Consider the following 12,887-nt stretch of genomic DNA (forward strand, 5'->3'; position numbering starts at 1 on the left):
CAACGTGTTCAGTGCGTGTTTCCCTACTTTAAAACGTCATTATTTATAGCTAATTAATAGCTTGATGTAGAGTATTCCCATGTGTACAGTCCCATAAACACACGCTTCAAACCAGGAGTACATATCAGTAGTGTGCTGCTAGTAGTAGTATACGTAGTACATAAACATATTTCAAAATTGTACTTTGATTCTGTTGGCTCTAGTGTGTGTGTGTGGTGTGTGTGTGTGTGTGTGTGTGTGTGTGTGTGTGCGTGTGATAAGGCTAAAACAGTTGACCTGATTGTCTTTGAGCGGAATATCCGACAGTATGTGAAATAAAAAAAAACACAAAAGAAAGGAGGATACTTGAAGAAAATCCCTTTTAGTGCCGAGCGTGTGTGTGTTCCCGTAGAGTTCAGACCAGAGCGGTCTCGTTATGGACAGAGATCCTGTGTTCTTCAGGCCGAGGTCACAGTTCACCGTCTGGGTCAGAGCAGGCGGGGGATGGCTGGTGTCCCACAGCGACGGCTGGCTCCTCAGACAGGGCTCCCAGTCCTCCCAGCTTCAGGTCGGTACGTGAAGGGGGGGGAGGAACGACGAGAGCGGGACGGATCACTAGACATTCCCCCCTCCTGGTCTGCCGACCACCTATCCAACGCCTCTGTGGCCTCCTCTTCCTCCCTGGTCACCTCCTCCATCTCCCTCCTCTCCTCAGGAGTCCTTGCCCTGCTCCTCCTCTCCTCAGGAGTCCTTGCCCTGCTCCTCCTCTCCTCAGGAGTCCTTGCCCTGCTCCTCCTCTCCTCAGGAGTCCTTGCCCTTCTCCAGGGAGCCGTGGATCTTGTCCAGGGTCTTCTTGATGCGCAGCGCGGTGAGCCGGGCCGACGGGTTCTGGTACCAACACTCCTTCATCAGCTTCACCAGCGCCGACAGCGTCTGAGAGACAGAGAGAGAGACTCCAGGTGATCGTGTGACTCATGTCCGCTACTAAAGTCTCCATGTGACTCGTGTCCCTCCTACTGAAAGCTCCCGGTGACCATGTGATCGATCCATCAGAGCATGAGGATGGTACAAGGCTGATCTACGCCGGTCTCCCAGTGGCCTTCATTTGTATTTCTTTATACCGTGTGTGTGTGAGTCCAGCTGTTGTAGTGATTAAATCTGTACGAGAGGACTAGAGGGACATTAACAAAGTCTTCCAACACCTAAACTGCCAATCTGTAACATAGTACCTAAAATAAGCATCTCTTACCTAGTATCTAAACCAGGGGTCAGCAACCTTTTCAACTTGCAGTGCCAGTTTTACATTTTCTCGTTAATGAGTGTGCCTTAAGCAACAAAATATTAAAAATTAAGCTGAATTATGACACAGCGACCAAAAACATTTCCAGTAGACCTGGAATTGTACTATTTCCATATAGTCCACAATCATGCATCAACATTTTAAATGTTTTTTTGGTTATCTTTGCAACATGGGCTTACAAATTATAATAACATATGTCCCATCTTAAAACACCATTTTCAGAAACTCATTCAAAAACATTGGCACTGTGAGAAATGTAAAAAACGAGAATATGTGAGAATGTTGGAACCATCCACATCAATATCTTTAAGACATGTACAGCTTTGCAAAACCATGTGAAGGCGATGCATAAAGGCCACTTGCAACAATATTTTAAATATTTTCTTCTCTATTACTCACAACATAGGTTTAAAAACAATTAATTGATCCCATTTCAGAACACTGGTTGCTGTAACTAATTTAAACATATTTGCACTGGGAGGAAATGCCCAAAACAGATTAAAGTGCAAAAAAAATCGGTAGTAATGATTATGCTGCCGCATTGTGCTGTGAATCTTTTAAATAATAATAATAAAAAACCCTAACCTGGTACCTAAACTAACCATCTCCAACCTAGGGAACCTTCCTTTAACGAACTGCCTCAGCTAACCACTACTGCTGATGAACCATCCTTAACCTTGAAGCAAAAGAACCGTTGAACTAAAGCTGAACCAAGTGTCCATTTACCTTCTCCAGTCTTGAATGTCTCTAATCCTCAAGGGCTTCAGAGTAGCATCCGATAACATTTTACACTCGTTGCTTCAAAATATAAAATGTGTTTGTTAACTGCCACCGGGTCAGTCCGCCCCAGCGCTCAATAAAGTTGTGTTACTCACGGGGTCGGAGAACCAGCGGTTGGGGACGAAGGGGCGCTGCTGCTCCACGCACACCACCCTCCTCATGTCCTCGAAGCTGGGGTCGCTGGGCACCTGGTCGTAGAATGGGGGCCCGTACTCCTCCACCAGGCCTGGAACACCGAAGGGGGGGGGGTGGGGGGGGGGGTTGGGTGTTAGAGGCCTGGAACAACGCAGAGTTATGGTGTGGTCGAGATGCCTCGTAGAACACAATCCCCCAGATTTCTTGTGCCATTTCAAAGAGGAACGCCCCCCTTTGAGTCGGTCCCACTCTGGGATTCTGAGAGTACTGATTTTAGCGAGGTTGACTGTACGACTTGACATACAAAGATAATAATAATAATAATAATAATAATGAGATGTATTTTCTTTGTATCTGTACCACGTTGGTAATTGTGTCGTTTTTAAATGCTCTTGTACACTTAATGACATGGCTGCTTTAATCTGGTCACCAATGTATGCATTGCATGGTCTTACTGTGGTTGCAATACATTGTATAGTTTTGTTGTTTGTTTTCGAGATGGTTTGCTAAAGAGGCTAATGTAGCTAACAAAAACAATGGCTAGCCAATGACTCACAACGAGAAAACGGGAAATGCTGCAAGCCAGGAAATTACGTCACAAGAGCCACAAGTGCGGGTGGTGTACGATGCATCTCGAAAACACCATTAGACAAGAACCATGTTGGGCTAGATACATGGAACACAGGGGTGTTAGACCAGAACCATATGGGGCTAGATACATGGAAAACAGGGGAGTTAGACCAGAACCATATGGGGCTAGATACATGGAACACAGGGGAGCTAAAACAGAACCATGGGGGGCTAGATACATGGAACACAGGGGAGTTAAACCAAAACTATGGGGGGCTAGATACATGGAACACAGGGGAGCTAAAACAGAACCTTGGGGGGCTAGATACATGGAACACAGGGGAGTTAAACCAGAATTATGGGGGGCTAGATACATGGAACACAGGGGAGTTAAACCAGAACCATGGGGGGCTAGATACATGGAACACAGGGGAGTTAAACCAGAACCATGGGGGAATAGATACATGGAACAGAGTTAGACCAAAACCATGGAGCCCCTTCATTAAACTATGTAGAGCGCTCCGTGAAGGCGCTCCGTGAAGCCGGTGCCCACCGTTGCTGTAGGTCCTCCTGGCGATCTCCCACAGCACAAGGCCGAAGGCCCAGATGTCCACCCTCTTGTAGGCGTCGAAGCAGTCCGTCTGGATGCTGTCGTCCAGCACCTCGGGGGCCATGTAGCGCTTGGTGCCCACCTTGGGGTTGTTCCCCACGTCCAGCAGGTTGTCCGCCTGGGAGTGGGTGACAGCCAGCCCTGTGGGGAGGGGGGAAGGGGGGGTTCAGTACAGCTCGCGGTTCTTCATCAAAAGTATCTTAATTTAATTACAAAGATGTCTAAGTGCAGTTAACAAGAGTGGTGAGTAATAGAGTAACATAAAAATATGTTGAGTTTTGCATAAGAAAATGTTCTCTAATGGTTATGTGTTCAGTGTTACAACTTATGTCATTTGTGAGCAGATTAAGCATCTACCGAAGTACCTGGCTCAAGACTGACTGCAGCCCAACAACGGCAGTTGGAGTCAAACCTTCCCTCCCTGAAACATGTTAGTGTCGGAAATAGTATTGAGTATATCGTTCAGTGAGGTGGCTCTACATGCAGGCCAAGGGAAGCCTCTAATGAAATGGTTCATAAAGGGGAGGTTCTGACCAGGTCAGTCTCGATAACAGGGAGGTCCTGTCTAGTGCTTTGTTAAAGGGACGGCTCTGACCCAGGTTAGTCTAGTGCTTTGTTAAAGGGGCGGCTCTGACCCAGGTCGGCGATGCAGCAGCGCAGCTCCTTGGTCACCAGGATGTTCTTGCTCTTGAGGTCGCGGTGGGCGATGGCCGGCTTCCCCTGGGCGCCGAAGATCTCGGTGTGAAGGTGCACCAGGCCGCTGGCCACCGAGGCCGCCATGGCCAGGCCCTCACTCGTCTCCACGGCGACGCGCTGCAGGTAGTCGTACAGCGAGCCGTTGTCGTGGTAATGGGTGATGAGCCACAGCTGGGTGCTGGAGTTACGGGAGGTCATGTCAGACGCCATGAAGCCTGGGAGAGGACAGGAAGGAGAAGAGAGGAGGAAGAGGAGATGAAGGAGGAGATGAAGGAGAAGAGATGAGGAAAAGAGGAGGAGAAGATGGAGGGGAGGAAGAGGAGATGAAGGATAAGAGATTAAGGAGATGAAGGAGAAGATGAGATGAAGAGAGGAGGTCCGATTTTCTCAATTCCATGTTACTAATCTTTTAAAATGCTGCATTTTCAACTTCATTGTCTCCAGTCTGAGACCTTCCTGGTCTCTTCCCTGAGAACTTCATGGTCTCCTGCCTGTGAACAGTCCTTCCTGGTATCTTCTCTGAGACCATACTGGTATCTTCTCTTGAGATTATACTGGTACCTTCTCTGCTTCTGGTCCCACTCACCCAGGATGTTCTCGTGGCGGAGCAGCACAGTGTTGTAGATCTCCGTCTCTCTGAACCAGGACTTCTCGTCCCTGGAGGAGAAGATCTTCACCGCCACGTTCTCCCCCTGCCACTGCCCCCGCCACACCTCCCCATACCGCCCCTTACCTTGGGGAGGGAGGGGGGGGAGAGAGGAAAACCACATCAAGTCATAAAGCAAAGACAGCATTGCTGGACCCATTTCGTGAGACTTGATGCCTGCTCTGTCCCAGGAACAGGCGAGCGCATCAAGGCTTTATTCCCTTCTGTGTCAACCCTTTGGATATTTAACCTCTTCTCATGGCTAATCTTTACATTAACTGTAAATAGTAGAAGCTACTATATTCACACACATGCACACCGCTGAACGACGGCAGTTTAGTGTCTCACCACTGGTTGAAATGAGACGGGGGGGGGGGGGGGGGGGGGAATGGCGATTTACATCTGCACTCCACCGACACTCAACCCGAGGTCTGTTTGTGTCAGTCGCCTAGCAACCTCGTCGGGTGTGGTCCTTGTACACACCTACACACTCCATCAGGCTGATCTGCCTGGCCACCGTCCTCTGGACCAGGAAGGGAAGGCCCGAGCCCGAGCCCGACGTACAGGAGTGGTCCAATAAGTCCTGGGGAGGGGGGGGGGGAAATCAAGAGTGAAGACCTCCGGTCCATCAAAGGAGAACCCAACACCCAACATCACCTCTAGTTTTGGATTGCATTGTCGAGGACCCCCTCTCTGGCTTACACCCTATGCTACTGCATGAATAACCTCTGATTGGCTCATTTCAGGGCCCATTTCAAAATAAAAGCGTGCTTACCGCCAGAGTGCTGTCCCCCAGGTTGGAGGTGATGAGGCCGTCCACGGCTCCCTGCTCCGTGTCAAACTCCTGCAGCCTGTGCAGCCGGCCGTGGTGCAGCCTCCTGCAAGCCAGCACTGACCCCACGGCCAGCAGCACCAGCAGCCCCACCGGACCCAGTACCAGCAGGGCCACAGTCCTCACGCGGTACCGCACCGACTCCCCCTCCGGGGCTGTGGGGGGGCGGAGAGGGACATGGGGGCTCAGGGAGGAGGGGGGAGGAGGAGTGGTCATCTGAGGACTTTAACTGGGATACATTAAGGGGGAGTAGACGGGCTGATTCAAACATGTAGACGAGTGGAAGGTGCTGGGAGGATATGTTTGATTGATTGGGCCTGCCCCTGTGTGAGCCAATTAGATTTCAGACTGCTCCCGCCCCATGTCTGACCAATCAGGGGTTCTCTACAGTGATTGGTTCGGGGGATGTGTCTCCCCGGTTAATAGCAGGTGTGAGAAATGGAGGGAGGGAGGGAGGAGAAAGGGATCTGACGTTTGTTTGTGGTAGTTGGGAAGCCAAGTCCTGCACTCCGGCCCTTCTCTGCTCTCCAAGATCCCTCAATCTGAGCTCCGGTCCCCTGCTGGGAGAGCAGCTCGCTGGGTTAGGGTTAGGGCTCCCTGGGTGAGGGTTAGCGCTCCCTGGGTGAGGGTTAGGGCTCGCTGGGTCAGGGTTAGGGGTAGGGCTCCCTGGGTGAGGGTTAGGGCTCCCTGGGTGAGGGTTAGGGCTCGCTGGGTGAGGGTTAGGGCTCGCTGGGTCAGGGTTAGGGGTAGGGCTCCCTGGGTTAGGGCTTGCTCGGTCAGGGTAAGGGGTAGGGCTGGCTGGGTCACCTGACAGCAGCAGGGTCATCATGGAGCGGCGCGTCACGTTGCCGTTGCACATGTCCTCGGCGCAGCAGGCGATGGCCTGGTGGAGCGAGGGCGGCGTGAAGCAGTGCAGTTCGATCTTCTCCCGCTCCTCGAAGCAGCCCTGGTGCAGTTCCACCGGCCCGCCGGCCCCCTGCTCCCTGCCGGCCCCCCGCTTCACAGACGAGAAGCAGCGGCGGCCGTGACACTGGCTGGTCTGGAGGCACTCGGGGCTGTCGCACACGCACACCAGCTGTCCGTCTGCGCACACACACACGCGCACAGACACACACACGCAGAGACACACAGCCACATATACACAGACACACGCAGACACGGACACAGACAGTCAGGACGAAGCTGGCCTAGCTGTTGTATAAATGGAGCTAGATATGGATAGGAATATGATAACAGACAACCAAGAGACGGGCCTTGTGTCTTCCACTGTGAATTCTGAGTTAAGGATCGGATTTCTCCCGTTTATTGATGACATCCTTTGGATACAAACTGCTGTGGAGAGCCCTCGAGAGGAATCTGTTTTTGCGGTACTGACAAATTCAGAAATGCATCTACCAATCAGGAGTCAGGTTCGCTAAAGCCTACGATCAAAATGGTCAAATCAACGTGTCTCCGCAGCATTTTGTATCGATAAGTATACTTATCGTCCAACTATCAATATTTATCAATTATTTGATAAAGAAATTATGTATTTTTGTCTGTGGGAACACCAAAACAAGAGTGGTACCCATGACTTACACCCGACAGCAGTGATGCTGCACGATTACGCGGTACAGCGTAAAGCGGTGTACTTCAGCCAGGACCGTGTTTCACACGTAGCTCACCTGTTCCCTCGGAGATGGACTGCACGGCCTTCAGCAGAACCATGAGGAGCAGCCGGACCCCGGCGTGAGCCATGATGCGGTGCGCTGCGTGCGGGATACCGGGAGATGGCGGAGTTAGGAGGAGATGGATCCAACGGGAATGTACATGTTGTTGTAATTACATTAGCAGCCTAAGGGTCCCTAATTCATGTACATGTCTTCCAACAGCGATAACAACCGGGAGGAGGAGGGCACTGAGGGGGGGAAACCACTCTAGTCCACCACGGTCGTGTGCAAAGGGTTATTACATTGAATACAGACGATGATAGTGCATCCATCTCCAAAACCTCTATTTGTGTTGACGACGCTCAAGACTGACTTAGCAAAGACAAACAGAAAATATGTGGCATCCGCTTTAAATTTTGATCCAAACACATGATATGGCATCCAGATGGTCCAGGGATGACATGGCTACAAGCCAACTACATTGAATGATGTCTGATTTAGAGAGCCATCCCGAAGAGGCACAATGGCGTTCTGCGATTTCTTCTTGTTTACCAAGTGTTCTCCTTCAGGCAGAGAACGGGACAGAGAACAGCGGTAGAAGGATCCAACATGGCCCGGACAACAAGGCCAGGACAGCGAGCCGTTTTACGGCCGGGGCGCAGCCGCCTCCCCGGCGCCAGCCAGCCCGTCTCCCCGTAGCTGCTGGCTACAGACTAGCCGGCTGGACAACAACACGTTTCCCATCTTTAAAACCAAACCAAGTACGAATCTTCTTACCTGGCACAGTCGTGCGGTGGTATTTAACTCATTCTCCCTGTATTTGTTGACAGTATATTTGGAATAGGCGTGCGGATACGAGACAGCCGACAGGGAGCCACAGCCCTGCACACCCACTGGCTGGTGGGGTGGGTTTTTCTTTTTTCAAAACTTTATTATACCCACGAAACGAACAGCGCGCACACAACAACACGACAGGCAGGCTACAGATTGCTATGGCAAAATAAGCAGAAAATATAGAAAATGACCAAGGATCTATGCAGTGGTTCGCATGTTTACTTCGCTGTTTTTTTGTATGCTGTTAATTGAAGATTTATATAGCAATAATGAGAACTGGAAACAAAACACAACCGCATAAAATAAAACACAGAATTAAAATCAACACAAATTAATACAAAAATGAATTTGCCATTTGTGTGTGTGTGTGTGTGTGCGCGCGCGTGCATGCGTGTGTGGGGTGTATGTGTGTTCACCCGTGTGTGTGTGCATGCAATAGGATGTTGTCAGCATTTGCTCAAGTTTGTGTGTGCCAGGTTTTTTCTATTTTTTATATGCGTGTATTTGTCTGTTTGCGTGTATGTGCCCGTTTGTGTGTGTGTGTGTGTGTCTGTCTACCTGTGTGTCTGTCCACCTGTGTGTCCACGCCTGCTACGTGCCCGTGTCACATATCACCAGCAAGACCAGGAGATGGATCAGAGAGCAGGTTCAGGTCCCCATGGTCCGGGGAACAAACCCCTGGCTGTTCGCCGTCCCGGAGCTGTGTGGTCCAGTGGGCCGGAGTATCCAGTCTCCCCAGCAAAGAGAGCCGTTGTCTGCAGAGGGTTTTAATTAAGGACCCCTGGAGGTCAGTGAGGAGAGCCAGGTGACCCTAGGTGCTCCCCCACCGGGGAGCTGTATCTCCTGGGGATAATGGAGGCAGGAAATGCCACCGGCCGAACCTGAGACGGAGGAAGGATTATCCACCCAGACGCTCTTAGGCCTAGGAGGAGGAAGAGGAGGAGGAGGAAGAGGAGGAGGAAGAGGAGGAGGAGGAGAATAATGTAGTGTTTTCTTCTTTAGTCATCCATCTTATATACCTGCCTTACATTTCCCCCTCCTCCTCCCTCCACACACACACACACCACTCCTACTCTCTCTCGCTCTCGCTCTCGCTCTGGCTCTCGCTCTCTCTCTTTCGCTCTTTCTTTCTCTCTCTTCTGCCTCCCCCTTTTCCGCTCCTCTCTCCCCCACCAATGCCAGGTTATATAAAGGGGTAGGGGCTGAACAGGTGTTTTTTTCCCCCCCCCTACCTCAAACCAGAAGCCTCCTGTTGCCTGTGTGGACCAGAGAGAGAAGATCCAACCTGAGCTTTCTGACCCGTCAACATGGAGCATCTGGACACCAGACTGACCGTAGTTCTCCTCCTGCTGTCCGTCGTTCCATTCTCAACCCAGAAGAGCTCAGGTAACCCACCATACCCTAACACTATTCAAGGTAGGTAGATAGATAGGTAGATAGATGGATAGATATAGTGTCGTTTACGTAGTAAAGGACACATCTAAGGTTGCTGGCTTTTTAAACCAACAATTAAAACCTTAGTTTAAGATGTTTGTTTAAAAAGCTGATTGATTGTGGAATGAATGACTGTTTTGTCCTATTTTTGGAGAGGGCTGGGTATCGAAACCTGCTGAGGGTAATGGTTCAAAGGTGATGAACTAGAACTAGATCTAGAACTATCTCTGGCTTCTTTTTACAGACCAGCTTAGACCGAAGAATGTAGCTCTCTGGTTTGAGGCGCCCTGGTTTGCTCAGATTTGAGAATAACGTGTAAAGATTTGATCACAACCTAACATCTGTTAAATGGCCTATCTCCTGGTCAGCGCCAGCACTAATCCTCTGATTAATTATCGTGTCTAACCTTTCTTCTTTGTTTCAACGTGTTTCGTTTTAGATGCTCGTTACATTTTTATTAATTTCATCAAATCCTAGTACTACTAGTTCTGCTCTTTTGGGTATATGGGCTATCTCTTATTTTGTTCTGCATTGTCTGCCACTTCAAAACACAAAGGTGCAATAAACATTTTAATAACTTTTTATTATATTATAATATATTGTGTCATGTTTTTTGCAATAAACATACATACATAAATTCATACGTACTATTACTACTATTAGTAGTGTCATATATTCTTCATTATTTTGAATAATTGAAAAAATAAAATGTATCTGTATAATAATAATTGTGGCTGTGTCCTAAATACAAATTTTACGGGATGAAATCCAAAGTGTAGTTTCTAAGCAGTTCTGTCGCCTCCTGCAGTCACCTGGTGTGTAGTTTAACCTCTGGTCCCCGACAGTCACCTGGTGTGTAGTTTAACCTCTGGTCTCCCGCAGTCACCTGGTGTGTAGTTTAACCTCTGGCCTCCCGCAGTCACCTGGTGTGTAGTTTAACCTCTGGTCTCCCGCAGTCACCTGGTGTGTAGTTTAACCTCTGGCCTCCCGCAGTCACCTGGTGTGTAGTTTAACCTCTGGTCTCCCGCAGTCACCTGGTGTGTAGTTTAACCTCTGGTCTCCCGCAGTCACCTGGTGTGTAGTTTAACCTCTGGCCTCCTGCAGTCACCTGGTGTGTAGTTTTAAGCAGTGCTCTGGTCTCCTGCAGTCACCTGGTGTGTAGTTTTAAGCGGTGCTCTGGTCTTCTGCAGTCACCTGGTGTGTAGTTTAACCTCTGGTCTCCTGCAGTCACCTGGTGTGTAGTTTAACCTCTGGTCTCCCGCAGTCACCTGGTGTGTAGTTTAACCTCTGGTCTCCCGCAGTCACCTGGTGTGTAGTTTTAAGCGGTGCTCTGGTCTTCTGCAGTCACCTGGTGTGTAGTTTTAAGCGGTGCTCTGGTCTTCTGCAGTCACCTGGTGTGTGATGAGCGACGCGGAGGAGCAGAAGTGTCTGGACCTGGCCGGGAACGCCACCCTCCACCACGTCAGGGGAACCCTGCTGTGCACGCGAGGACTCCACTCCAGGGACTGCATGGAGAAGATTAAGGTACAACAGACCTGCTCGGATACTGCAGTCAGTGACTCACTGGCTTAAGACTAGTCAGTAACTAGTCAGTCACTGGCTTAAGAGTGTAGTCGGTTACTCCATGTGCTAACTGGCTTAAGACTGTTGTCGGTAAATAATAGGCTTATTAAGATTGTATTCAGATACTAAATGTCTTATTAAGACTATATTCAGTTACTACCTGGCTTAAGAATGTCGTCAGTTACTAACTGGCTTAAGACTGTAGTTGGTTACTAAGTGGTTTAAGACTGTATTCAGCTACTAACCGGCTTATTAGACTGTGGTCAGTTACTAACTGGCTTATTAAGACTGTAGTCAGTTACTAACTGGCTTAAGACTGTAGTCAGTTACTAACCGGCATATTAGACTGTAGTCAGTTACTAACTGGCTTGGAAGACTAGTTTGTTACTTTTATACATAACAATAACTGTAGCAACATGGTAGTGAAGCAGAGATACCTCCTCATCCTCAACTCTTCCTCATAAATAAGTTGCTGTAGTAACTTTACAGTTACTTTGCATTAACTGTAGTAACTTCCAGAGTCCTGTCGCTGTACCCCGGTCTGTCTGCTAGTTATTTTGGACTTTAGATCCGATTGCACTGATGGGGTCTCCATCTCCCGGGTCACGTGACTCAATGTCTCATTTCAGAACGGCACGGCGGACGCGGCCTCCATGTTTGTGGACGACATCTATGCCGCGGGCCTCTGCTATGGCCTGGAGCTCGCAGCCGGGGAGTCACACAACGGCGTGGGTGAGTGGGGGAGGGAGGGAGGGAGGCGGAGGGTGAGAGAGGGTGGGGGGGAGGGGGAGGGAGGGGGAGAGAGGGAGAGAGAATTCTCCCAAATGCCTGAATGATGTCAGTTGACGGTGATGGTTTGAATATTAAAATCCATAACTCAAAGTTAACATAAGTTACCATAAAATTGACCTTTCATCCCTCTTGTTTACTCTCTCTTTCACTTTATCATTCTCTCTCTCTCCTTCACTCTATTTCTCCCTCACAAACACCTTCTCTCTCTCTCTCTCCCTCTCCCTCCCCCCCAGACGGGGTGAGTTACTACGTGGTGGCCCTGGCGCGGCGGTCCTCCTCGGAACCTCTCTCTGCTGGAGATGCACGAGCGCAGCTCCTGTCACCCCGGGATAACGGACCACGGTGGCTGGACCGTTCCTATGGCTACCTGGTCAACACTCCCAGATCAGCGTGGGGAGCAGTGCAACTTCCCAGAGGTGTGTGTGTGTGTGTGTGTGTGTGTTTTGATTCTAATTAGAAAGTTTAGACCCATTCTACTGTCTCGATCCGACTGACACACATACGCACACACACATACGCACACACACAACACACACACACACACACACACACACACACACACACACACACACACACACACACACACACACACACACACACACACACACACACACACACACTGACTAAAGTGTGTGTCTCTACAGCTAGACTTTTAAGTGACACTAAATAATCTGTGTGTGTGAGTGTGTGTGTGGTTTGTGTCTATGAGTGTGTGTATGTGTGTGGCTGTCTCATAGTGTACCCATCTCTAGCTTTTATCCAAGTCTACATCCAAAGTGACGCACGGTGGATCAGTTCAGGACAGGTGTATCCTCACGCTCCTCTTCTCCCCCCCCCCCCCCCCCCCCCCCCCCCCACACCGGATAGCGGTGGGAGACTTCTTTGGCTACAGCTGCGTGCCGGGGGTGCAGGACCCCAGCACGACCCCCGCGGGAGCACCCCAAGAACCTGTGTGAGGCCTGCATCGGGGACGACAACGACCGCCACATCTGCGCCAACAACCCCAGAGAGAGGCACTTTGGAGAGGCTGGGGCCCTGAGGTACCCCCCCCTACACACACACACACA

General features: G+C 49.9%; 2 protein-coding genes across 2 annotated transcripts in view; one reads left to right on the plus strand and one right to left on the minus strand.

Annotated features, from left to right (window-relative positions):
* Window positions 1-770: 770 nt before the first annotated feature.
* Window positions 771-8,106, minus strand: acvr1l (activin A receptor, type 1 like). The gene is made up of 10 exons (XM_079752183.1): window positions 7,975-8,106; window positions 7,213-7,296; window positions 6,356-6,631; window positions 5,492-5,703; window positions 5,200-5,299; window positions 4,657-4,803; window positions 4,010-4,285; window positions 3,318-3,515; window positions 2,155-2,285; window positions 771-912 (listed from the first exon to the last, which is right to left on the minus strand). The coding sequence occupies exons 2-10, from the start codon at window positions 7,283-7,285 to the stop codon at window positions 781-783; spliced, it is 1,545 nt and encodes a 514-aa protein (XP_079608309.1). The 5' UTR covers window positions 7,286-7,296; window positions 7,975-8,106; the 3' UTR covers window positions 771-780.
* A 1,232-nt stretch (window positions 8,107-9,338) lies between these two features.
* The window catches only part of otomp (otolith matrix protein), a gene marked incomplete at both ends in the record, with an annotated part of 7,163 nt that continues 3,614 nt past the window's right edge, over window positions 9,339-12,887 (plus strand). Inside the window, 10 exon segments of the mRNA XM_079752245.1 lie at window positions 9,339-9,417; window positions 10,853-10,989; window positions 11,658-11,760; window positions 12,054-12,103; window positions 12,105-12,177; window positions 12,180-12,210; window positions 12,212-12,240; window positions 12,688-12,735; window positions 12,738-12,752; window positions 12,755-12,860. Coding sequence (XP_079608371.1) covers window positions 9,339-9,417; window positions 10,853-10,989; window positions 11,658-11,760; window positions 12,054-12,103; window positions 12,105-12,177; window positions 12,180-12,210; window positions 12,212-12,240; window positions 12,688-12,735; window positions 12,738-12,752; window positions 12,755-12,860 — 671 coding nt within the window.

The sequence above is a fragment of the Pollachius pollachius genome (genome assembly GCF_949987615.1).
Source record: "Pollachius pollachius genome assembly, chromosome: 15".
In the NCBI taxonomy this organism is placed as follows: Eukaryota; Metazoa; Chordata; class Actinopteri; order Gadiformes; family Gadidae; genus Pollachius; species Pollachius pollachius.